Source organism: Ranitomeya imitator, chromosome 7 (genome assembly GCF_032444005.1).
Source record: "Ranitomeya imitator isolate aRanImi1 chromosome 7, aRanImi1.pri, whole genome shotgun sequence".
Classification (NCBI taxonomy): domain Eukaryota; kingdom Metazoa; phylum Chordata; class Amphibia; order Anura; family Dendrobatidae; genus Ranitomeya; species Ranitomeya imitator.
The window spans coordinates 195,439,209-195,466,042 of NC_091288.1; the positions used below are offsets into that span (position 1 = coordinate 195,439,209).

The 26,834-nt window shown below is 47.3% G+C and overlaps 2 protein-coding genes across 2 annotated transcripts in view; both read right to left on the reverse strand.

Annotated features, from left to right (window-relative positions):
* TMEM184A (transmembrane protein 184A) overlaps positions 1-15,499 on the reverse strand; it is a 29,116-nt gene extending 13,617 nt beyond the window's left edge. Inside the window, exon 1 of the mRNA XM_069734321.1 lies at positions 15,318-15,499. The gene's annotated coding sequence lies outside the window, so the exon portion shown is untranslated. The remainder of the gene's footprint in view (positions 1-15,317) is intronic.
* A 6,195-nt stretch (positions 15,500-21,694) lies between these two features.
* On the reverse strand, positions 21,695-24,621 carry PSMG3 (proteasome assembly chaperone 3). The gene is made up of 3 exons (XM_069734322.1): positions 24,504-24,621; positions 23,185-23,416; positions 21,695-21,999 (listed from the first exon to the last, which is right to left on the reverse strand). Exons 2-3 carry the CDS (start codon positions 23,413-23,415, stop codon positions 21,847-21,849), a joined length of 384 nt encoding a protein of 127 aa, XP_069590423.1. The 5' UTR covers position 23,416; positions 24,504-24,621; the 3' UTR covers positions 21,695-21,846.
* Positions 24,622-26,834: the final 2,213 nt, after the last annotated feature.

The window sequence follows — 26,834 nt, forward strand, 5'->3', positions numbered from 1 at the left end:
CAAAAAAAACGTAATTCTGGCGTTTTGAATTTTTTGGGCGCTACGCCGTTTAGCGATCAGGTTAATCATTTTTTTTAAATTGATACATCGGGCGATTCAGAATGCGGCGATACCAAATATGTGTAGGTTTGATTTTTTTTTATTGTTTTATTTTGAATGGGGCGAAAGGGGGGTGATTTAAACTTTTATATTTTTTTTTATTTTTCTCATATTTTTTAAAACTTTTTTTTTTACTTTTGCCATGCTTCAATAGCCTCCATGGGAGACTAGAAGCAGGCACCACTCGATCGGCTCTGCTACATTGCAGCAATTATCAGATCGCTCCTATGTAGCTGAATTACAGGATTGCTATGAACAACGACCACAGGGGGGCGCTCACAGCAAACCGGCATCAGTAACCATAGAGGTCTCAAGGAGACCTCAGGTTGTCATACCGACGCTTCACCGACCCCCGATCATGTGTCAGCGATTCCGTGCGGCCGGAAGCAGTAGTTAAATGCCGCTGTCAGCGGCATTTAACTAGTTAATAGCGCGGATGGATGGCGATTCCACCTGCCGCTATTGCGCGCACATGTCAGCAGTACAAAACAGCTGACATGTCTCGACTTTGATGTGGGCTCACCGCCGGAGCCCACATCAAAGGGGGAGACACGACATGCGCAGTAATAGTACGGCGCATGTCGTGAAGGGGTTAAAGGGAATTTGTCGCCAGGTTTTCACTACCTAATCTGAGAGCAGCATAATGTAGAGAAAGAGACACTGATTCCATCGATGTGTCACTTACTGAGCTGCTTGCTGTAGATTCTCACTAGAGGACTAGATAACCTGCTTCCAGGTAGTCCAGCCACGCCCCCAACACTGATTGGCAGCTTTCTGCTTATGCACAGTGTACTGCTGCCAATCAGTGGTGTGGGCGGGGTTATACAGGGCTCAGCATTTAGAGAACAGTTAGATCTGCAGCAGATAAAATCTTTGTTTTATCAAAACTACAGCAAGTAGCCTAGTAAGTGACACATCTTTGGAATCAGGGTCTCTGCCTTTACGTTATGCTGCTCTCAGATGGGGTAACAAAAATCTGATGACAGATTCCCTTTAAATGATACCATTCTGATTTTTGACGGTTACCACTAGAGGGAGCTAAACCAAATATGGATTTTTACAGCGCGTTCCCAATCCTACAAACCGGCAAAAAACGGCAGAAGAAAGAAGAACAGAGGAGCTACCATCTGCTCGCTACACCGGTTGTGCTGCACATTGGGGTGGATGTAACAGCCGATTTTTCTAGGAAAAGGTCAGAAATGTCTCACCGGTCGGACGGGTTCCGTTCGGCGTTCCGTGCCTGTTTACCAGCGGATGTTATTATTACGCTCCAGTCTTACTGCCCTCGCCCAGCACCCACCGCCCCGGTGCCAGCTGTCGACAGGAACTTTTCCTAGGTGGTAAATATTTAACTTCAGGACTAATATTAACTCACTTTACACCTCCGGATCGCAGCAGATATATCACAGATGATGACAAATATGCATCATATGTAGGTGATACTGGATGATGCTGGGCACGGTGGTGGCATGATGGCGGACCGCCGCAGGCCAGAGAGAGAAAAGTACCCAATCACCCACATAACACCCCGTAACCAGTGGAAAGCGTCATCATTTTATAATATTTTGTGGCATCAATTCCTTGTAGTTTTCAAGATCTCTGCTTGCCGTCATTGAATACAAAATTATCATTGATACAAGAAGATGAAAATCTGTCCCGATGACGAGATAATCGCCCAGATGGACGTTATGCTGTCTGGGGGCCTCGGAAAGGTTATTATAGTGGTTGCTAACACTAAGGGGCGTCACTAGGGCCACTATTTTTTTTTTTGTTGTTGTGGGAGTACAAACATTTGTCACATCGCACTTTTTGTTATTCTTTTAAAGTTTGGAGGTTTGTCTGGTTTATTGAATTACAGATATATAGACACGGCCAATCTGGCAGCCCAGGATCAAAGTTCGGGGGCCACAATTGACAGGACAAGAATGGGATAGTGGAGCGGTATCAGCACTGGTCTCTACCAGCACAGCGTCAGTAGGCGGCCGGGGAGATGTAAAGCTGGGCAAATATTTGCTGCTTTTTCACTTTGTGTATTTGCTTTGCATCCATAATACAGGATCCCGTCCTGACAACTTCACCTCCACTCCCGATTCAACTTTCATCTGATTCTTTGCATTGGGCAATAGCGGAACTGACAATCAATGTATGTTGTGGTGTCGGGAGCCGCAATGCAACATTACAGTGTTTACAAAGCACAAAGTAACGACACTGCTGTAATGTGTGGGGTGAAACGGATCAGAAACAGCCTGTTCACACAACACATTATACATGTATGTAAACACACAGACTATAGTCTGCACAAACACACTATATACTGTATATACACACACTACTGTATATACCCATATACACACAATATACTGTATATGCACACTATAAACTGGACACATACTATATACTGTATACGCACTATATACCCATATACACACAATATACTCATAGAATGGTAGAGTTGGAAGGGACCTCCAGGGTCGTCATGTCCAACCCCCTGCACTAAACCATCTCAGGCAGATGTCTGTCCAGCCTCTGTGTGAAGGCTTCCATTGAAGGAGAACTCACCACCTCTCGTGGTCGCCTGTTCCTCTCGTTGATCACACTGTCAAAAAGTTTTTTCTAATATCTAATCTGTCTCCTCCCATTCAGTTTAATCCCATTGCTTCTGGCCTTTCCTTGTGCAAATGAGAATAAAGATGATCCTTCTACAATGTGACAACCCTTGAGATATTTGTAGACAGCTATTAAGTCTCCTCTCAGTCTTCTTTTTTGCAAGATAAACATTCCCAAATCCTGTAACCGTTCCTCATAGGACATGGTTTGCAGACCGGTCACCATTCTGGTCGCTCTTCTCTGAACTTGCTCCAGTTTGTTGATGTCTTTTTTTAAAATGTGGCGCCCCAAAACTGGACACAGTGTTCCAGATGAGGCCTGACCAAAGGAGGAACGTATATATACACACTATAAACTGTGCACACGCGCACTATATACTATATATACACACACTATATACACTGCTCAAAAAAATAGAGGGAACACTAAAATCTCACATTCTAGATAACACTGAGGAAATATTCCAGTTGTAAATCTTTATTCATTACATAGTGGAATGTGTTGAGAACAATAAAACCTAAAAATGATCAATGTAGATAACAACTAATATCCCACGGAGGTCTGGAGTTGGAATGATGCTCAAAATCAAAGTGGAAAATGAAGTTACAGGCTGATCCAACTTCAGTGGAAATACCTCAAGACAAGGAAATGATGCTCAGTAGTGTGTGTGGCCTCCACGTGCCTGTATGACCTCCCTACAATGCCTGGGCATGCTCCGGATGAGGCGGCGGATGGTCTCCTGATGGATCTCCTCCCAGATGTGGACTAAAGCATCTGCCAGATCCTGGACAGTCTGTGGTGCAACTTGACGTTGGTGGATGGTGCGAGACATGATGTCCCATATGTGCTCAATCGGATTCAGGTCTGGGGAACGGGCGGGCCAGTCCATAGCTTCAATGCCTTCATCTTGCAGGAACTGCTGACACACTCCAGCCACATGAGGTCTGGCATTGTCCTGCATTAGGAGGAACCCAGGGCCAACCGCACCAGCATATGGTCTCACGAGGGGTCTGAGGATCTCATCTCGGTACCTAATGGCAGTCAGGCTACCTCTGGCGAGCACATGGAGGGCTGTGCGGCCCTCCAAAGAAATGCCACCCCACACCATTACTGACCCACTGCCAAACCGGTCATGCTGAAGGATGTTGAAGGCAGATCGCTCTCCACGGCGTCTCCAGACTCTGTCACGTCTGTCACATGTGCTCAGTGTGAACCTGCTTCCATCTGTGAAGAGCACAGGGCGCCAGTGGCGAATTTGCCAATCCTGGTGTTCTGTGGCAAATGCCAAGCATCCTGCACGATGTCGGGCTGTGAGCACAACCCCCATCTGTGGACGTTGGGCACTTAGACCATCCTCATGGAGTCGGTTTCTAACCGTTTGTGCAGACACAGGCACATTTGTCGCCTTCTGGAGGTCATTTTGCAGGGCTCTGGCAGTGCTCCTCCTGTTCCTCCTTGCACAAAAGCTGAGGTAGCAGTCGTGCTGCTGGGTTGTTGTCCTCCTACAGTCCCCTCCACGTCTCCTGGTGTACTGGCCTGTCTCCTGGTAGCGCCTCCAGCCTCTGGACACTACGCTGACAGACACAGCAAACCTTCTTGCCACAGCTCGCATTGATGTGCCATCCTGGATGAGCTGCACTACCTGAGCCACTTGTGTGGGTTGTAGAGTCCGTCTCGCTACCACGAGTGTGAAAGCACAACCAACACTACCACGAGTGTGAAAGCACAATGCTGTATATATACACTATGTAATTTATATACCCACACTATATACTGTACACACATGTACAAAGTATACTGTAAATACACAAACGTACGCAAACACTATATACTGTATATACGCACACTATACACTGTTCACACATATGTACATTATATACTGTACACACACACTTTACATTGTATAAACATCTATTGTTTTTTTACACAATTCTTACTTTGAGGCATTTTTTTCACCTGCCTAAACGTTTGCCCAGTACTGCACAGATACAGTATATATTATATATACCAATACAAGTCAGAGAGAAGATCAGTTCACAATTAAAGTGAGAGAACGCAGAGCCCACCGAATAACCCAGGTCTCACACCTGAAAGGTGACCACAAGATAGTATATAATAGGGGTGCATTAGGCCTTTGTCTGCACACATCCGCGGCTGCAGAACCACTGCTTGATATAAATACGCCAAAGAAGGTCTGCAGCAGCTGAGGTGTGTAATATGAGGTTCTACATCAGACTGTCCAGCATCATCAGTAGTGGGCACAGACCTAGGGGGACAAGCAGCGCCTCGGCAGCATGTGGCGGAATTGCCAGTTATGTACTAATGTTGGCCGCCCAAAGGCAAGAGCAGGGAGATATCTGTAACGCCATCATGAAGGTGACACCCGCGGGCTGAGGACGGGGGACGCTTTCGGGCAGATTGGGCTCATGTTATAAAGAGTCCAGATACGCCTCATTAATGTTTGAGCGATCGCCCGCTCCAGGTCGGTCCTATAAATAATGGATTAGTCTCTGTCTGTATCTCATCAGTGATCATTTTTCCCACATGGCGGAGGATGATGACTTGTCCTGACGCTCTGTCCCTGTGTAATAAATGCAGATTGCCTTTGACATTCACCTTTTTCTGGACATATCTCCCCCAGTCGACGCTCTTCCACTGATTCCAAAACAGTTTTTCTTTTCCTTCTGCGCCCCTCCGTTCCAAAGTTATACCCCCCGGTAATAATTGAGCACGTTTTTCCTTTAACCTCCTGGGGGCGTGTACCACAGAACTTCTCTGAGGGCGTGGCTGTGTTTTGATTGGTCAGAGTCAGTAGATAAAATGTAAACGCCCACAGAGAAGTGCTGTGGTATACACCCATTTGCTTAAAGGGACAATTTGCACCATTATTATCCGGGGATATAACTTTGGAATGGAGGGGCGCAGAAGAAAAAGAAAAACTGTTCCAGAAACGGTGAAGGAGCGGTAATTGGGGGATATACTCAGTTTATATGAGTAAATCCAGTGAAAAGTTCTCTTTAACTAACCCCTAACCAGGGTCATGTCATGTTAAATTGTATTTTTTGGAGAAAACTGGGTGACAATCTATAGTGTCATCCAGCTTTCCCCAGACCTGGTGTCTGAATGGCAAACATATAAAGTGATACCTCCCCTTTCACTTGTCAAGGCCCTAAAAGGGCAAGCGAATAGTGGCGTCACTCAGAAATAAGGGGGTAGTTAAAGAGAGGTTTTCCAAAAAATGCTTTCCATGTATCATTGCTGAGGTTAAGCTGCCGAGACCCCCACAGATCACTATGGGCCAAAGTCCCCTATGTGAAGAACATACCTACCGGACCCCTGACGCTCAATATTGCTACCCTTATCCCCTAACAGTCTCTTGGCTTTCTCTTCTGGGAGGAGCATCAAGGAACCACTGCAGCCAATTAGAAACCACTGACTGGCTGCAGCGGTCACAGTCACATTCCATCTGAGCCAGAAGAAAAAGCAAGGAGACAGGTTGTAGATGGTGACAAGTAACTTTCTGCATTGTTGTGATACTTTTCTCCCGGCAGTGAGAAGATCCGGGGATTGATTGTACGGCAGACATCTAAGTGATGCAATCAATCCAGAAGGTGTTTAGTTAATGGATAAACCCCCAGAAGAGGCTCTTAGTGGATTTCCATTGTGTTTAGGATCTTTCTTGGCTTTTTATAGATCGGGTCGTCTTTGATGTTCGTCTTGAGTAGTGGGTGACATTTTGCACTGTCAGATACAGTTAAATAGTAAGACAACAATATTGAGTCGATATGTTTGTACATTCCAGGCATGCCTCTTCTACCATTCTACCGTCCACCGGAGTTGCATCGATCGCCCGGATTCATCATTTATATTCTAGAAATAAAAAAAGTTGGCCTTAAAGGGCTCAGTTCACTCATCTTCCCGAGCCTTGGTTTTCATTTCCAACCCCAATGTAATTCTGTCCTATAAACTGGACGTTTGCCGGTCCCAAGACTAAGTGTGCTGGATTATCATTTGCAGAAGATATTATAGATTACAAGTATACTGTAGCACTTAAAGGGGTTGTCTTTACAAAAAAAAAAAACAGCTGATCATCCTTAGACCATCTACCATTTACTTGGGTGATCAAATTTATTCACCGAGGGGGAATGTAGCATGAAGGAACGGGGGGAATCAAGACTGGTCAGAACCTGAGAACTCGGAATAAATGGGGGTCTCATTGCTGGCTCAGATTGAATGTGACTGTGACTGCAGCCAATCAATGGTTTCTAAGTGGCTGCAGTGGTCACCTGATGCTCCTGCCAGGAGACTGGGAGGTTACCCCTATCTTATCAATAGGGGATAACTTCTAACCTCGGCACAACCCCTTTAAGTCATTCTGGAGCATGCACATATGCATACAGTTGAACACAGATTTGGTTTCTGATCACTTTTGCATTGAAAACTCCATTGCAAATTTTGACAGATTTAAAGGGATATTTCCAAAATTAAAAGTTATACCCTACAAAGTCTTGGTAGTCTCCCAGGACTGTCTAGGGAACATTATTCCAGTCCTGGGTGCCCCTTCCGCCCTCCGTGACACACAGTTCATGTTGTTATTGACTAGCGGAGGCGGCTAATCTTTGCAGCAGCTGTCACCCTCACACTTAGCGGCAACGCGCGTGGGGCTTTAATACCAGTGGTCACGGACTTGCCAGAAAAGCTTTAAAATGCTCCAATAAGCTTGACAGCAAATCATGCACGATAATTTTTTTTTTTTTAAATGAGTGTTAACAGGATCTGCAAGTGAGCGGAGAGGGTAAATAACGCCGTGTTTGGTTAGGCTTACACGGCGAAGATGAAGGCTATCTGCTCACTGCAAATAATCACTTTCTAGACTGGAGTCGCCCGCGCTGCTTGTCAGTCAGAAAAACGGGCAGTATTATAGAAATCCTGCAGAGAACAAAAGGGGTTAACCTCCTGCTGATCAGTTCCATTTCCAGCAGGTGACCACCTTAAGCCACGCCCCTTGTAAAAGGGGGTGTGGCTTCATAACATTTTATCTGAGGGGGGAGGCTCCTGCTGCAGTCAATTGTTTTTTTTTTTCTACAACCTCATGAAATAGATGGCAGATCTGAGACAAGGAGATTTCTTTATTGATCAGTCAGTTTTATTTGGAATATGAGGCAAAATAAGATAGAAAAATGGAGATTATGGGAGGAATTGATGAGACATTATGATATTTTTTGTGCACTTTCTATGTTTCTTTAAGGGACTATTATAATACAGTGGTCAGTGATACGGAAAAGCATGGGATAAGCGCTGCAATATCTGGAGAGGTCAGAGAATGATTGCTAGGGTCAAGATTGAACAACGATAAAGACAATTGTTACTAGGCAGCGTATCCCTAGTAACCAGACAAGCTCCAACAACCTCAACAATGAACGTTCTGACCCTATAATTTGTATTGAGGCATCTAATGAGTGTCATTGAAAACAGACGGGTAGACAATAATCTATTGTGATTGGTTGATCCTGTGTTATCAGCTGCGTATAGAGGTTTCACTTATCATTGTAATCCTGCCTCTGATGATAAGGAGCCTGCTGAAAACTCTTCCTGAAACGACAGGAAGTACTTTTATGCCCAGCAGTGTGGATTTGTGGACCCACTGTGCCACAGGGCCTGACCGGCCTAAGAAGGAGCATAGCTAAGCGGATAACTTGTCTTCAGTGGAGCACCTGATGGTGGAGAAGCCTGGGCTGCAGGTAGTCACCAGGTACCACTCCTAGACAGATCCGGTACTGCAGCTTCTGACCCTGGGGTCAGGTACTCTAACTGATTAGGGCTATGTTCAGACACACCGGTCTAGGATACTGGATCAGGGACTAGCAGCACACTGATAGGGGGACAATGTTCAGGCACTAGCCGCACTGGAACCAGGGGACTTCGGATTCAGGACTGGCCACTCCATGACCAGGGACAATGTTCAGGCTCTGGCTGCCCCGGGACCAGAGGACTTTGGAAACAGGACTGGCTAGCCGCACCAAGACCAGGGGACTGCAGATTCAGGACTGGCCGCTCCATTACCAGGGACAACGTTCAGGCTCTGGCTGCCCCGGGACCAGGGGACTTTGGAAACAGGACTGGCTAGCCGCACCAAGACCAGGGGACTGCGGATTCAGGACTGGCCGCTCCATTACCAGGGACAACGTTCAGGCTCTGGCTGCCCCGGGACCAGAGGGCTTTGGAAACAGGACTGGCTAGCCGCACCAAGACCAGGGGACTGCGGATTCAGGACTGGCCGCACCATGAGCAGGGAAAACGTTCAGGCTCTGGCTGCACCGGGACCAGGGGACTTTGGAAACAGGACTGGCTAGCCACACCAAGACCAGGGGACTGCGGATTCAGGACTGGCCGCTCCATTAACAGGGACAACGTTCAGGCTCTGGCTGCAGCGGGACCAGCGGACTTTGGAAACAGGTCTGACTAGTCGCACCAAGACCAGGGGACTGCGGATTCAGCACTGGCTGCTCCATGGGCAGGGACAACGTTCAGGCTCTGGCTGCAGCGGGACCAGGGGACTTTGGAAACAGGACTGGCTAGTCGCACCAAGACCAGGGGACTGCGGATTCAGGAATGGCCTTTCAAGTACCAGGGGGAAATGTTCAGGAACTGTCCACACCGAGACCAGGGGACTTTGGGAACATGTTTGGCAGCACCAGGACCAGAGGACAATGTTCTGGAATTGGCAGCACTGGGACCAGGGATTCGGGTTCAGGACCCTGGGCACACCGGGACCAGGGCACCTCACAACTGCACTGGTAGAACACCAACTACCTCAAGACTAAATTCGATGCTCGGTGACTCCCTAAGGGAAAGGGAGTCTTTTATACAGGATGACTCCCAGCAATTGTCTGGGAGTGATCTTGCAGATGCCCACAAGTTGAGGGCATTTACTATATGCATGAACTGCCCCTTTAAGAGCAAGGGAGTGTGTGCGCTGCTTTGAACTGGAACTGAGCAGGAAGAAGGAAGCACACCGGGGACCGCGCCGAGGACCAGAGTGGTGCAACCGGCATCCCTGCACGGAAGGAGAAAGGGGACACCATGCGGGGGCGTTGGACAAAGCATTACAAGTACAAGTCTAAAAAAGCCCTAGTGGCCAGAGCGAGAATTGCAAGATTACTAATTTTAATGTTTTAATAATGAAATATGGAAAAACCTATCGAAAGAGGAAAAGCCGCTTGGCTGGACTTATGTCGTATCATTGCTCATCTCAGCTCCTTCCACAATTCCTTTCAGCCACTATCTTATATCTGACAAATGCTGATCCCAAAGAGTTTTTTTTCCAGTTTAGCAAAGTTTTTCTGTTATCAAAGTGTAAAGTTCACCGTACAGGTTCTCAAGGTGAACCTGACGCTGATCCGATCTCCCCGACGCCTGCACTAGGAGCTCGCTGCGTTCAGTTAAAGGGGTTGTACTGAGTGGATAACGTCCGGATTGTGGGGGTCTCACTGCTGAGGCCCCCACTGATTCCGAGAACCAGGGCTCAGATGGAGCGATGGCTGATCACGCACATTCATTTTCCATGGGACCACCACAGATAGCCGAGCGTTCAGCTGGTCGACATTTCCATTAGGAATGAATGGTTTCACTGGTGGTCTACAGAGACCTCCACCTGCAATAAACTGTTCGGCCACACCAAGGGTGCACCGAGCGCCTGTGCTTGGTTTGAACAGTCATCTTGTGATGACAGACTCTACACCAGTTTTTGTAAAACCACCATTCCCAGCCTGCAGATAGTGGTAGTTTTGCCGCAGGTTACAGATGACCACTTTACACTGGTCACATTCCCCAAGGAGACCAATGTATTGAATGAACGGTATATATATATATATTTTTTTTTTCTGCAGACCATCAATATGCAAAAATAAAGATATGTCTGTAAAATGGAATTCTGAATAAGCCTGGAACATAACGTGTCCTCGTACAGATCACTGAAGTGTGAATAAAGCCTTAGACCTAAAATGTGTGAGTCGTATAACTATTATTTTAGTTTTCTTTATAGAATCCCATAAAACTCTCTGTAATGCCGGATAGTCCGGAGTGGATTATGGGGCGGCTGCACCTGACTGATGTGTGATACCACAACATAAATTCACACGGGAGCTCCCAAACCTCCGGCAGGAGCACACAAGCTGACATGAAAGCTGATGCCGACATAAACAAGGAAGACATTAGAATCACCCCTCCCATCCGCCACCACTGCTCCTGGCATCTGGACGTTCAGTATAATAATACAATAACAAGTATTCCTATTCTATAAATACAAGAAGTTCATGTGACAGGTAGCGACAATATAGCTGCCAGCAGCCGCCCAATAACAAGCGCTGCTACCAGAAGACAAAGAGTTGGGGCACTGCCATCAGAAGGTGAAGTGTTGGGGCACTGCCATCAGAAGGTGAAGTGTTGGGGCACTGCCATCAGAAGGTGAAGGGTTGGGGCGCTGCCACCAGAAGGCAAAGTGTTGGGGCACTGCCACTAGAAGATGAAGCGTTGGGGCACTGCCACCAGAAGGCGAAGTGTTGGGGCACTGCCACCAGAAGGCGAAGCGTTGGGGCACTGCCACCAGAAGGCGAAGTGTTGGGGCACTGCCACCAGAAGACAAAGAGTTGGGGCACTGCCATCAGAAGGCGAAGTGCTGGGGCGCTGCCACCAGAAGGCGAAGCGTTGGGGCACTACCACTAGAAGATGAAGCGTTGGGGCACTGCCACCAGAAGGTGAAGTGTTGGGGCGCTGCCACCGAAGGCGAAGCGTTGGGCGCTGCCACCAGAATGATATGCTGTGGCGCTGCCACCAGAAGGCGATGCGTTGGAGCACTGCCAACAGAAGGCGGTGTTGGGGTGCTGCCACCAGAAGGTGATGCGTTGGGACACTGCCACCAGAAGGCGGTGTTGGGGCGCTGCCACCAGAAGGTGATGCGTTGGGACGCTGCCACCAGAAGGCAATGTGTTGGGGCGCTGCCACCAGAAGGTGATACACTGGGGCGCTGCCGACAGAAGGTGATGTGTTGAGACGGTACCATCAGACGATGATGCATTGGGGCGCTGCCACCAGAAGGCAATGCGTTGAGGTGCTGCTGCCAGAAGACGATGCGTTGGGGCACTGTCAACAGAAGGCGATGTGTTGAGGCACTGCCAGCAGAAGACGAAGCGTTGGGGCACTGCCATCAGAAGGCGAAGCGTTGGGGCACTGCCATCAGAAGGCGAAGCGTTGGGGTGCTGCCACCAGAAGGCAAAGTGTAGGGGCGCTGCCACCAGAAGGCGAAGTGTTGGGGCGCTGCCACCAGAAGGCGAAGCGTTGGGCCGCTGCCACCAGAATGAGATATGCTGGGGCGCTGCCACCAGAATGAGATATGCTGGGGCGCTGCCACCAGAAGGTGATGTGTTGGGGCACTGTCACCAGAAGGCAGTGTTGGGGCGCCGCCAACAGAAGGCGATGCATTGGGAACTGCCGACAGAAGGTGATGTGTTGAGACGGTACCATCAGACGATGATGCATTGGGGCGCTGCCACCAGAAGGCAATGTGTTGAGGTGCTGCCGCCAGAAGACGATGCGTTGGGGCACTGTCAACAGAAGGCGATGTTTTGGGGCGCCTGTCAGCAGAAGACGAAGCGTTGGGGCACTGCCATCAGAAGGCGAAGCGTTGGGGTGCTGCCACCAGAAGGCGAAGCGTTGGGGCGCTGCCACCAAAAGGCGAAGTGTTGGGGCGCTGCCACCAAAAGGCGAAGTGTTGGGGCGCTGCCACCAGAAGGCGAAGCGTTGGGCCGCTGCCACCAGACTGAGATATGCTGGGGCGCTGCCACCAGAAGGTGATGCGTTGGGACACTGCCACCAGAAGGCGGTGTTGGGGCGCTGCCACCAGAAGGTGATGCGTTGGGACGCTGCCACCAGAAGGCAATGTGTTGGGGCGCTGCCACCAGAAGGTGATACACTGGGGCGCTGCCGACAGAAGGTGATGTGTTTGGACGGTACCATCAGACGATGCATTGGGGCGCTGCCACCAGAAGGCAATGCGTTGAGGTGCTGCCACCAGAAGGTGAAACGCTGGGGCGCTGCCACCAGAAGGCGATGCGTTGGGAAGCTCCCACCAGAAGACGATGCGTTGGGGCGCTGCCACCAGAAGACAATGTGATGTGTTGGGATGCTGCCAACAGAAAGCAATGTGTTGGGGCGCTACCAACAGGTGATGTGTTGGAACGGTACCATCAGACGATGATGCATTGGGGCTCTGCCACCAGAAGGCGATGCGTTGGGGTGCTGCCACCAGAAGACGATGCGTTGGGGCGCTGCCACCAGAAGGTGATGTGATGGGGCGCTGCCACCAGAAGGAAATGCGTTGAGAAGCTGCCAACAGAAGGCAATGCGTTTCGGCACTACCACCAGAAGGCGATGCATTGGGGAGCTGCCACCAGAAGGTGATGTGTTGGGATGGTACCATCAGATGATTATGCATTGGGGCGCTGCCACCAGAAGGCAATGCATTGGGGCACTGCCACCAGAAGGCGATGCGCTGGGGTGCTGCCACCAGAAGGGAATGTGTTGGGGCACTGCCAACAGAAGGCAATGCGTTTCGGCACTACCACCAGAAGGCAATGCATTGGGGAGCTGCCACCAGAAGGTGATGAGTTGGGACGGTACCATCAGATGATGATGCATTGGGGCGCTGCCACCAGAAGGCAATGCATTGGGGCACTGCCACCAGAAGGCGATGCGCTGGGGTGCTGCCAACAGAAGGCTATGTGTTGGGGCACTACCACGAGAATGCGATGCGTTGGGGCGCTGCCACCAGAATGTGATGTGTTGAGGCGCTGACACAAGAAGGCGATGCGTTGGGTGTCCACAATCATGTGGATTTGCTTCTCTCCCCTGAAAATGAACAGATCAGCTACAGAATTCCAACTACCCAATGCTTCTCTTTTCTGCATCATCTGTCGAGCAAGAGTCGGGAGGTCGCCATACACATAAGACGGTCAGTCAGTGCCATGAAATTCAGCCAATTCTCATATTATTTTATAGACCTTTAAAATGTATTACTCTTTCGATAGATGGTCACTTTCGGTAAAAACAAGCACTTTTGAAATTTACAGCTTATTAAAATTATCAGATATTAGAACTGTTACTTTGTTTATTGCTTGTTACCTAGGATACCGACCACCTCTGCGGTATAGCTTATAAGCCATGAGCTGAAGTTGCCTTGAATTAGTAGGCGACGGCATGCTCCAGCGATCCAGGCCATCTTCAAAATAGTACTTACAAGCTCAACAGAAAAGAGCTTGTAATCACTGTGTATGTCCTGCTGTCTAGCCGCGGTGGTCGGTCTCCAAGGTAACAAGATGTAAACAAAAGTAAAATGTTAATATCTCAAAAATGGTTGAAAATTGTATTAAGCAGTGAATTGCAAAAGTATTTGTTTTTGCGAGCACTATCAGGATATACACATTTCTGAAGATGGAGAATAACCCTTTAAAGGCTTTACAATGTCCGGTCAGGGAACTCACACAATATTCATAGTATTCCTGATCATAGATAATGGGATCGGAATACAATATCATTATCTCCAGTCCTGGAGAGCTGGGATGTTGGGTCTACCGTATGTTATCTGACCTATTGTTTCCTTCTGATGAAAGAGGAGTCAGATGTGTCTAGCACCTTCTTATATATAAATGTGTATATATGTATATTTATAGTATATATTACCCTATGGCAGTAACCTGGCTGCCTGACTAATCCCATCTTATGGGGGGTGCGAGTATGGCAGTAATATGGCTGCCTGACTAATCCCATCTTATGGGGGATGCGAGGGAACATATCCGTAAGCAGATATAAGGGTATGGTAAAAGGGTTTAGTGAGGTTGTTGGGTTTGACCCATTGGACCCCCATCCACCCTGAATCCATGCCCCTTGTTGTTGGCATATAATGTATAGTCGTTCTTCCATATTGTGTCTGGGGGTTATAAAAAAGAGCTGACTTTTTGGGATCAGGGGTCAGATCTTCAAACATCAGACATCTATCTGTGTCTTTAATATCTATCACGTTATCGCCTTCTGTAACTACTATTTAGCATCAATGCCAGAAGGTGGCTGATAAAGCAAGCAGGAATTTGTCGTTCCACAACAACTTCAGATCCACGTTCTTAGATTTTGTGTCTGGGGATTATAAAAAGAGACGAGTTTTTGGGATCAGGGGTCAGATCTTCAAAGATCAGACATCTATCATGTTATCGCCTTCTGTAGCTACTATTTAGCCTCAATGCCAGGAGGTGGCTGATAAACCAAGACAGAATTTGTCGTTCTTCAACGACTTCAGATCCAGCAGATCTGGGATCGTCAGCGAGCTCAATACCAGCTGTAGTTACTTCTCAAGCCTACGATTATGTATATATGGCGCACGGCCCTACAAGACCCCACACTCCCGGTATATGACCCCACACCCCCGGTATAAGACCCGACACTCCCGGTATAAGACTCTCGCCCTGGATATTAGTTATCGAAGGCAGGAAAACCAGCAGGACAAGTATTGGTTAGTTATAGGCTTTGTATAAAAGGCGACACGTAGCAGTCGGATACTGTACCTCTGCGGATCCCTCTATCCAGATTTCGGAGCCTCGTTAATAGATCTTCTTAATAATCCCAGAGCGGAAACGTTTGTTCTGCGGAGTCCTGGAGCCAAATAGGATTCATGGATCTTCCAGGGATCCGAAGTGAGGAGTCTTCCCTTCCTGTCTGTCCTCTCTCCGCCTCCTCGCCCTGATCTGTATTACCTGCTCTACAGGACAGCGGGCAGGCAGCTCAGCTGTCACCTGCACACTAGCCACGCCCACTCCACACTGGCCACGCCCCCTGCAAAGTTCTTCGCTTCTTTTGTGAAGTTTTGCAGAAGTTTCTGAAAAGCGACAGAAAGACATAAGACAACGGAGACTCTAAGATTTATAAAGCAGGAATCAACCGTAAATGATAGTTTTGATCACTTTATGCATTTATATTAGATTGTTGTTATTATGGGTTGGAGATGTCTAGATCATAACAATAAGTCACGTGTAACAGAATTTTAACGCCTCCCAAATTCTTTTTTTTTTAATTATCCCCTCTTCTATGCGCCATACCTTTTTTATTTGTCCATTATCATACGTATGAGCGCTTGTTTCTTGCAGGTTTGAATGACGCCATTCACATTACCATATAATGTGCTAAAAAAACAAACTAAAAAAACAAAAAAAAAAGCACAGAAAAAAAAGTGAAGCAAGGTAAAAAAAAAGCAGCAATTCTACTATTTATCGTTTTACATCATTTACTGTACAAAAACACTTTTTTTGGACTTGACGACTTGACGATACTAAAAATGTATATTTTCAACTTTTTTAAAGTTTTTTTTTTAATTTGAAGAGTGGAAAAAATAAAGAGGGGGAGGGGAAAGTGTGAGAATTTTTTTCAACTGCTTTTTCCATTTTTATTATTATTCCCTTTAGTGCAGTTGCGGGTAATTCATTTCCCAAGGGGCCACAAGAGAGGCTGTGACTGTTGTGGGGGGCCGATCCAATCAGCTGAACTTTATTCTGCTCGTTATTATATTATTGTTTTATATCAATTTTTATCACATAATTAGGTCTGGTGACTCGCAGCTATTGTTAATACATGTAAGGTGTTCTACCCTGTATCAGCTAATAAATAAAAAAATATACGGTAATTTACTGCTTTTTATAAAAAGATATAAAAGAGCAAATTATTCTGCTCCGACTATTCAGCAACATCTCACAACACAATATGATGCCCCTACAGTCTCCACACACACTATGATGTCCCCCACATAATATGATATCCCGACACAGCCCCCCCAACATAGAATGTCCCCACGAAGCCCCTACACAGTATGATGTCCCCACAGAGGTCCCCACGTAGTATGATATCGCAATACAGCCCCCACACATAGTATGTCCCCACAAATCCCCTCTACACAGTACGATGTCCCCCACAGGCTCCCACATAATATATTCCGACACAGCCCCCCCACATACAATGTCCCCACAAAGCCCCTACACAGTATGATGTCCCCACAGAGGCCCTCACGTAGTATGATATCCCCTCACAGCCCCCGTACACAGTATGGCCCCACAAAGCCCCCTTACACAATGTTTCCACACAGTATGTCTCCACAGAGCCCCTCATGTAATGATATCCCCTCACAGCCCCTCTACACACTATGTCCTCACAAAATCCCCCCTACACAGTATGATATTCCCCACAGCCCCCCTTTACAGTATGTCCTCACAAAGCCACCCTACGCAATATGTTACCACAGAACCCTCCACGTAGTATATCCCCTCACAGCCCCCTACACAATGTTCCCACACAGCATGATGTCCCTAAAGAGCCCCAAGCGTAGTATGATATCCCCTCACAGCCCCCCTACACAATATGTCCCCACAGAGCCACAAAGTAGTATGATATCCCCTCACGGCCCCCAACACAATGTTCCCACACAGTATGAAGGCCCCACCACATAATATATCCCCTCACAGCCTGCCCCCCATACAGTATGTTGCCACAAAGCCCCCTTACATATGTTCCCACACAGCATGATGTCTCAACAGAGCCCCCCCATGTAATATGATATCCCCTCACAGCCTGCCCCCTACATAGTATGTCCCCACAGAGCCACAAAGTAGTATATTCCCTCACAAGCTACCTACACAATGTTCCCACACAGTATGAAGGCCCCACAGAGCCCCCCACATAATATATACCCTCACAGCCCCCTTACATGTTCCCACACAGCACCCCCATGTAATATGATAACCCCTCACAGCCTGCCCCCCTACATAGTATGTCCCCACAAAGTCCTCTTACACAATATGTTCCCCACACCGCCCTCTTACATAGTAATGATATCCACACACCAGTCCATGGGTCACACTGGAACACAGGGGGGCTCCTGGGGCTCACAGGCCTCCTGCCCAGGTCCGCTCTAGTGTATCCTAACCTGCCATCTCTTGGTTGCAGGGACGATACACCGGACTCTTCTGTCTTGCAGCGTATTGTATAGATGGCAGGCACAGGGGCCTTCAGTGGGCCACCGGATGGGCTTTCTGTAGGGACCCGACTGTCTGTAACCACTTAGGTGGCGTCGTTGTGCTTGGCTGCAGTGATCGGAGCTAGATCTGATCGCTGCCATTAGAGCCAGGTGCCAGCTGTTTATGGAACTGGCTCAGCTCTGGACACCCCCCAGGACATGACTATCACCAAAAACTTTATCATTACACTTTTTTTTTTTAAATAAGCGACTTGTCTCATTCTCAATATCACACCAGGAACAGAATTAATGTGGATCTGTAATATGCAAGTGTGAATTGTATTCCCCCAAAATACATTCCCTTAATTTACAATGGCCAGCCATCACGATCGCTCGTAAACAAGCAATTTGTCAAAATAATTGGCTCATGTAAATGATATATATATATATAAATTAGATATCACTGTCACCACCATGTGCTGTGCGCAGCAGTTGAAAAGTGAGATCCACTGCAACAGGGACTCTACTACTGACCTCTAGTGGTTAATATTAAAACTACAATACTTCTTTACAGATCTCAATAACTATTTCAAAATATCTTTTTTTTGTAAATGATTAATATATTTTTATATTTTTAAGTCCTATTCTAAGATTCCTGTCCCTTTAATTATGTTTTTTTTTTAATCTTTCTGCTTTTTCTTCCCTGAGCGGAGAGAAATCCTTCTTCATTGAATCTTCTCGCTCGCATTACATTGCTCTCACTAATCATTTCCTCAAGCTGCAATGACAAAAGCATTAAACCTCATTTTCTATGATTACTTTATATTTTCTACTTTTACTTTATTTTTCCTCCCCTGCTATAATTTCCGTAGATTTGGTTCATCATTCACTTTGCGTCTCCCATTTATTGTCTGGCGGAAAACAATTTATTTTTTATTTCCCCAGTACAGAAACAGGTTAGATTATATGCAAATGTGAGACGGTAAAGTATAATTATCCCCCAACAAACACAAAGTTATTTCCTGATTTATTTACCTTAAAATGTATCAGTGCAAACGCCGCGCGGATCGCAGATAAATTCACATTTTTTCTCAGCTAAGCCGCGACTGACAAGTACAAAATGACATCAGGGGCAATTTATGAGTTTGTCATTTTCTCCCACCGAAAAAAAAAGGAAAAAAAAAACAAAACAAACTAAAAAGAAATACAAACATTTTTTTTTATTTAACAATCACAGGAGATTAATTCTTTGTGTTTTATAGGTAATGGGGTTTATTATGGATGTAGATGAGTATTCATGTGACGGTATTACATGCTCATATAAAGGGATCCTTAGTATAAGCCGTCATTATGGAATAACCTGACCCTCCTCCCCGACACCAACCAGAAGACAGGGGTCTTATACTGGGAAGGAGCCTGGGGTGTAACCATTGAGGGTATAGAAGCCGAAGAGTCACCCAAAAGAATCGCTCTGCCCTATTTTGCATAGGGATCACACATCAGAAGTTATTGTTACCTCGATGTAGGAATACAGCCCAACTCCAACGATGGAAACAAACTTTTTGGCTCGCTAAGGCACCCCCCTAAATATGAGGCCGCAAGTATGCCCCTCAACACAGCACGATGCCTCCAGTGACTCCCACACACAATATGATGCCCTTACTGTGCCCCGACAGTACAATGCTCCCCACAATATGACCCTAATCACAGCACGATGCCTCCACAGTGCCTCCCTCCCACAATGATGCTACCACTGTGCCCCTTTACACAGTACAATGCCCCCCACACAATATGACCCTAAACACAGCACGATGCCTCCACAGTGCCTCCCTCCCACAATGATGCTACCACTGTGCCCCTTTACACATTACAATGCCCCCCACACAATATGATGACCCTTAACAGGGCATAATGCCTCCCACAGACGATGCCCCCACTGTGCCCCTCTACACAGTACAATGCCCCCATACTGCCACCCTCACACAATGATGCCTCCACTGTGCCGCCCCTTAACAAAGTCCAATGTCCCCACACAATATGATGCCCTTACTGTGCCCCTTTACACAGTACAATGCCCCCCACACAATATGATGACCCTCAACAGGGCATAATGCCTCCTTCAGACGATGCCCCCACTGTGCCCCTCTACACAGCACAATGCCCCCATACTGCCGCCCTCACACAATGATGCCTCCACTGTGCCGCCCCTTAACAGAGTACAATGTCCCCCACACAATAAGTTGCTTCTTAACACAGCACAATGCTTCCATAGTGCCTCCCTCACACAATGATGCCTCCACTGTGCCGCCCCTTAACAGAGTACAATGTCCCCCACACAATAAGTTGCTTCTTAACACAGCACAATGCTTCCATAGTGCCTCCCTCACACAATGATGCCCCCACTGTGCCCCTCAACATAACACAAGGCCTCCTTCACACAATATGATGCCCTCACTATGCTCCTCAACACAGCACAAATCCTCCATTCTCCTCCTCCCACACAATATGATGTCCCCGCAGTGCCCACCCACACAGCATAATGCCCCCAAAGTGGATTTCCTCACTCGCATCTTTATGTTACAGTTAAGGCTTTTGTGGTAGAAATATGTGACTGAGTGATAGGAGGTGCAGGGATAGGATGACAGTACTATCTGAGCCTACATAATTTAAAGGCAGAAACAGGGAAGCAGCACTATCTGAGCTTACACCGTTTTCATATAGAGACACAAAGAAAGTACCATTTACATGTCCATCATGTACAGGAAGAGACATGGAGGTAGCACTATCTGTACCTATGTCATTTAGAGTGAGCCAAGGGAAATCAGTACTATGTGTGGCTAAATGATTTACAAGGAAAGAGGGCGGTTATGCCACCTGTACCTACATCATTTACAGAGAGCTGTAAAACTAGTAATATCTGACCTGCCGTCCATCTATGAGGCAGAACTATACATCATTTAAAGGGAGAAACTATCAGTGGCTAAATCTTTTACTGGGAGATACGAGATGGTAGTACTATCTGTACCTACTCCACTTGCCTGCGCTTACACCAATATAAAGTGGGAGGCAGTACTTTTTGTGCTTACACCATTCATTGGGAGTGACAGGGAGGCAGTACCTTCTGTGCTTACACCATTTACTGGGAGAGACAGGAAAGCAGTACCATCTGTGCTTGCACCATTTACTGAGAGACAGGAAAGCAGTACCATCTGTGCTTGCACCATTTACTGAGAGACAGGAAAGCAGTACCATCTGTGCTTGCACCATTTACTGAGAGACAGGAAAGCAGTACCATCTGTGCTTACACCATTTACTGGGAGAGACAGGGAGGCAGTACCACCTGTGCATACGCCATTTACTGGGAGTGAGAGGGAGAAAGAAACATCTGTGCTTATACGATTTACTAGGAGTGACAGGGAGGCAGTACCATCTGTGCATACGCCATTTACTGGGAGTGAGAGGGAGGCAGTACCATCTGTGCTTACACCATTTACTAGTAGTGACAGGGAGGCAGTACCATCTGTGCCTACACCATTAACTGGGAGTTACAGGGAGGCAGGGCCATCTGTGCTTACACCATTTATCAAGAGACAGTACTATCTGTGGTTACATCATTTATCAGGGGAGACAATTAGGTAGCACTATCTGTGCTGACACTATTTACTGGGAGAGACAAGGAAGCAGTACGATCTGTGCTGACATTTACACAAAGACAAATGGAGCAGTACTTACTGTTTCTACATAGTTTACAGAGAGAGGTAAAAAGGCAGCACTATCTGTGCCTTCATCATTTGTAGAAAGGCAGTTTTAAACGAGCCTATATCACTGCAAAGGTGAAGAAATGTACTGCAATCTACCCTCAGAGACTTTGGTCACCTCGCTGAGGACGGGCAGAACGTAGATGCCCCCGGCTGTATACCGGGCAGTAAACTTGATCACGTGTGAAATAAACTCCCTTTAATGCAAAAACAAAGATAAGTGATCACACGGTAATCGATCAGTCTAGAAACCGATCAGTGTACGGCGTTATCCCCAGTCTGCACCGCTGGGCGCAGGCGTGAAATGTGTCCGTCCAGCTCCGAGGATCTTCCGCGTCACCAGACCTGACACCTCTTTATCACTTCTTTTAGGGTCCTGATACAGTCCGCATCCTTGTCCTTCAATGCCACCGCCAGGAGCACCGGCTTGTTCTTGGATTCTTGGGACACGAAGCTCACCAGGTTCTTGGCACAGACGTGAATGACGGGCTGTGGAAGTGCGAAAGTCAGACGAAATGAATATCTGCCCCAGAATGGTTTTCTGGAGGAAGAGTCTACTACGAAGCGGCCCTAGAGCGATCCGTAAAGGAAACGTGGCTACAGGAGCTACATCGCCGTCCTTACCACATCGGTATACCCAAGGCCTCCACATACAGACACAAGCGCCCTACATCACCTGCTGTGATCGGGGCAAGCAATGACATAATGGAGCATTTTTCATTCGGATTATTTTATTCTTTTGTTTTTAATAGTGTAAAACATTTTTCTTAAAGGGGTTTTCCACTTTAAGAAAAGTGGACCCAAAATGTTTTTATGTACGAAACAAACATTGCAGGTACTCCCTCTCCCCGGGAGTAGTGCCGACTCTCCGCCGCTGCTCCGGTCTCAGTGTTTTGGCTTCAGCAGTGACGGCTCACATCACCGCTGCAGCCAATCACTGAGCTCATCAGCTCTGCTGATAAAATAGGCACAATCTGCTGACCTCAGTATTCGGCTGCAGCGGTGACGTGAGTGGTCGAAGTAATGTCACTGCTGAAACCAAAACACAAACCAGAGCAGCGGCGGAAAACCGGCACTGAACATTGGGAGGGCGATACTGACCTTTTAGCTTTATTACATACAGAAGATGGTCTCTTTAAAAGTGGAAAACCCCTTTAACTATTTTTTTATATATATATTGGGAGTCCCAAAAGAGGACCTGACCTGGTAGGAGCTTGGTTTCAATTAAAGGGGTTGTGCCAGCCATTGTGAAAACAGGGCCTCATTGAACAGAATGGAGGTCGAGCATGCGCATAACTGCTCCAGCTATCTTCTATGGGACTGCTGGAAATAGCCAAACACATGCTCGGCCTCTGCTCCACCCAGATGGGATTCCTCAGTGCAACCTTCTCAGGATGGGTGCGGACCACCAGCGATTGGGAAGATATTCACTATCCAAAGAATAAGGGATAGCTTCCAAACTTGGCACAAACCCTTTAAAAACCTCTAATGCTTCTTACAGCTGAGTGTTTGCTACAATTGCGTCCAGTCTAAACAATCCTACCAAAGCCAAATCCAATCAGCAATGCTAATGATAGTTTGCTACAATGTATCAGTGCAGGAAAGTCAGGAGAGGAGAACCTTCAGAGAGCCACCAAGGAATACGACAAACCTGCAGACCCCCATACTGCTCACCTCGTCACATCCTAGGAGGACCTTGGTGGTCAACGTAGGCTTCCCCAGGTCACCGGACACCATGTTTGGAGTAACAGAGACCAGTGTGCCCATCTTCCCATACTGAGTGACCACCACCAGGATGTGGTCAGTGAACGCGGTGCAGACCACCTGGGTCACCACTCCATTGATGACCTCCTCTGCCTGCTTGGACACAACGACCGGCTTCACGTCCGCAGCGGGTGTATTCATTCTGTATCAAAAAGAGATAGAAAAATAAAAAATAATTCAGAACTTCAGGCGAGACCTCCTGACGGCCCCCCAGCCTTACACATGCACGCTCAGGCCAGCCGAGGGTCCTACAAATGTAATACGGTCACAAAGCCCGGCCCAAATGCCAGGAACCATCTGCGTCACAGATCTTTAACGAGACAAGAGGCTAATTCCATTTACCAAACAGGTTAAAGGGGTTGGCAGCAGGGATCACATAACATAATGTCACGCAAGCCCTGGGAGAATCAGTGCCGACACTGCAGGAGCAGCACTAGCACCTGAGGGGAGTAGAAGTGTTATTATTTTACAAGGGGGATACATAGGGATTGGCAAAGTGTTGTCTGAGTAGCGGACAACCCCTTTAAATTTTATGAGATTGGACTTTTATGGTCAAGATGATACCAACTACATCTATCTTTTATGGGGGCACAAACATGGCGATGAATGGGGCCCTTTAGAAAGTCTCTGGCTGTCACGGTGCAGGCTGGAACAGACTCGTAATTGGATATTTCTACTGCCCAAGATAGATCGTGACATTTAAAGGGTAATTCCAGTTTTCACAGATGTGATACAGTCGGATAGAGCTTGTAAAAACAAGCACTTTTGCAGTTTACTGCGTCTTAAAATTTCCAGCCGTTCTTGAGATATTAACACGATTTCTTTTGTCTACAGCTCGTTGCCTAGGAGACCGACCACCGCTGCTGTCTAACATGTAAGTATTAGTGGGGGATTAGGAGGTAAAAGCGTCCTCCAGCTTCAAAACATTGAAAAGAAACAAGTCGGCAAGCTCCGCGCATGTTCTGCCGTCTAGCAGGGGTGGTCGGTCTCCAAGGCAACAAGATGTCTATTATTGGAAAGTTTTTATGATCTTTATACTAAAGCAAATTCCAAACATCCTTCCAACATATCAGGGGATTGCAGTGTAAGCAACTATCCCAAGAAATTCAGGTCGCTTCAGCCACCATTTCCCAGCACACTCTGCGCTACAGCATGCTGGGATATGTAGTTTCCGTGCTGACGTGTAAGGTAGACCACCAGGCCCACACCTCATCCCTGGGTCAGCTCACCTCCAGCTCCACCTCCCTTCGGCCACACTTCCCAGCTTCTGGACTCCAGGCTTCCTTCTCTCACAGCCTCATACGTGAAACAGTACAGCAAAATATGGCCGCCGAACTACGAATCCCATGAACACTTGCGCTGAAATCTTCAATTCCCTGTAGCTTTATGGAAATGTTACGGAAAGAACAACACACTGGAGAAACCAAAAGAAGCGTCGCAGCGCCACCTAGTGGATATTGGTGGAATTCAGTGGTCGATGTAAATTCTCTCGGGAAAGCAATTTCTTTGTGGGAAGATCCCTGTGACTTCTGTGGAGGCTGCTGTGATAGATTAAAAGTAGTACAAGGGGAAAACAGAGGGATTTCTCAGAGCTGTGACTGACTGTAGTGCGGCTGTCTACGAGTCATGGCTTGGGGGCGCCAGGAATGACTGTACTTGCTGTATATACACAATTTGCTGTGGGGGCAGGGGCGGACATTCAGGTGCTTCTCACAAAATTAGAATATCATCAAAAAGTTAATTTATTTCAGTTCTTCAATACGAAATCAATTACTGCATCAATTACTGGATCAATTACTGCATCAATATGGCGTGTCATGGAGGCGATCAGCCTGTGGTACTGCTGAGAGGTTATGGAAGCCCAGGTTGCTTTGTTAGCAGTCTTCGGCTCGTCTGCATTGTTGGGTCTGGTGTCTCTCATCTTCCTCTTGACAATACTCCATAGATTCTCTATGGGGTTAAGGTCAGGCGAGTTTGCGGCCAATCAAGCCCAGTGATACTGTTGCATATAAACGAGGTATTGGTACTTTTGGCCGTGTGGACAGGTGCCAGGTCCTGCTGGAGAATGACATTTCCATCTCCAAAAAGCTTGTCGGCAGAGGGAAGCATGAAGTGCTCTTGGTAGACGGCTGCGCTGACTTTGGTTTTGATAAAACACAGTGGACCAGCAGATGACATGGCTCCCCAAACCATCACTGATTGTGGAAACTTCACACCAGACCTCCAGCAGCTTGGATTGTGGCCTCCACTCTTCCTCCAGACTCGGGAACCTTCATTTCCAAGGTCTAGTGTGAGGTTTCCATAACCAGTGACGGTTTGGGGAGCCATGTCATCTGCTGGTGTAGGTCCACAGTGTTTTATCATGACCATGGCTTCAGTGGACTGGGCGATGACATGAGTATCGTTTAATTTAGATTCATTAAAGGAGCCTGTGTCATTATTTCAATGAATGGACTTTATTCTGGTGGTATTTGTTTTTTTGTTTTTAAACAATATGACTATGGGTTTAGTATTGGGGGCGTCTTATAGATGCCACTCCATTACTAACCTCTGGGCTTGATGTCACTTGACAGTACAAAAGTGAAATCAACCCCCCAATTATTACCCCACTTGTCATTACACCAGGGCAAGTGGGAAGAGCCGGGCAAAGCACCAAAATTTGTAGGCTGGGGGGGGGGACAATATCCATGGCCACCTCCCAGCTTCAGAATACCAGCCCCTGCTGTCTGCTTTATCTTGTGTCGTTGTCAAAATGGCAGAAACCCACGCCGTTTTTGTACATTATATAAATAATTAAAAAAACGGTGTGGACCCCGCTATTCTTGATAACCAGCCTTGCTGAAACTGATAGCTGAGGGTTGCGGCCCACATCTGCCAGTTTTGCCTGGCTGGTTATCAAAAATACATGGGAACCTACGTCATTTTTTTTTCATTTATTTATAACGCAGGCACCGGCTGATGAATAATCCCATCAGCGGCACCTGCTCTATCTGTTATCAGCTGCAGCAGGTGTATGCTGATGGGAGCAGTAGTCACATCGTCCGACGCTTGTGACCGGAGGTAAACTCACGCTGTCATCTGACAGATCAGTAATCACAATCACATGGGTCTCCGGCAGACCCCGGGTTGTCATGCCAACTCATCAGCGCCCCACGGTAATGTGACAGAGGCACCGATGGTCGTGGTTTGTGATGCGCTTCCGGCACGTGAATGGTAAATGCTGCTGTCGGAATTCGACAGTGGCATTTAACATGTTAATAGCCACGGGTGGATCGCGATTCCACCTGCGGCTGTTAGGGGCACATGTCAGCTGATCAGATTAGCTGTCATGTGCCTGAAAAGGTGCGGGAGGGGAGGCATGGCTTTTGACGTTAGGTTACGTTCGTCAAACCATTAGTCGAACAAGTCGGCGAACATTTAAATGTCTGCCAAACAGAACCGAACGTCAAAAGGTTCACTCATCTCTATCTGTCACCAGGTTTGTCCCATATGAGGTAAGGCCAATACCTTTCAGCCCTGATACACAGCATTCTAATATGCTGTATATCTGCGACTAATCT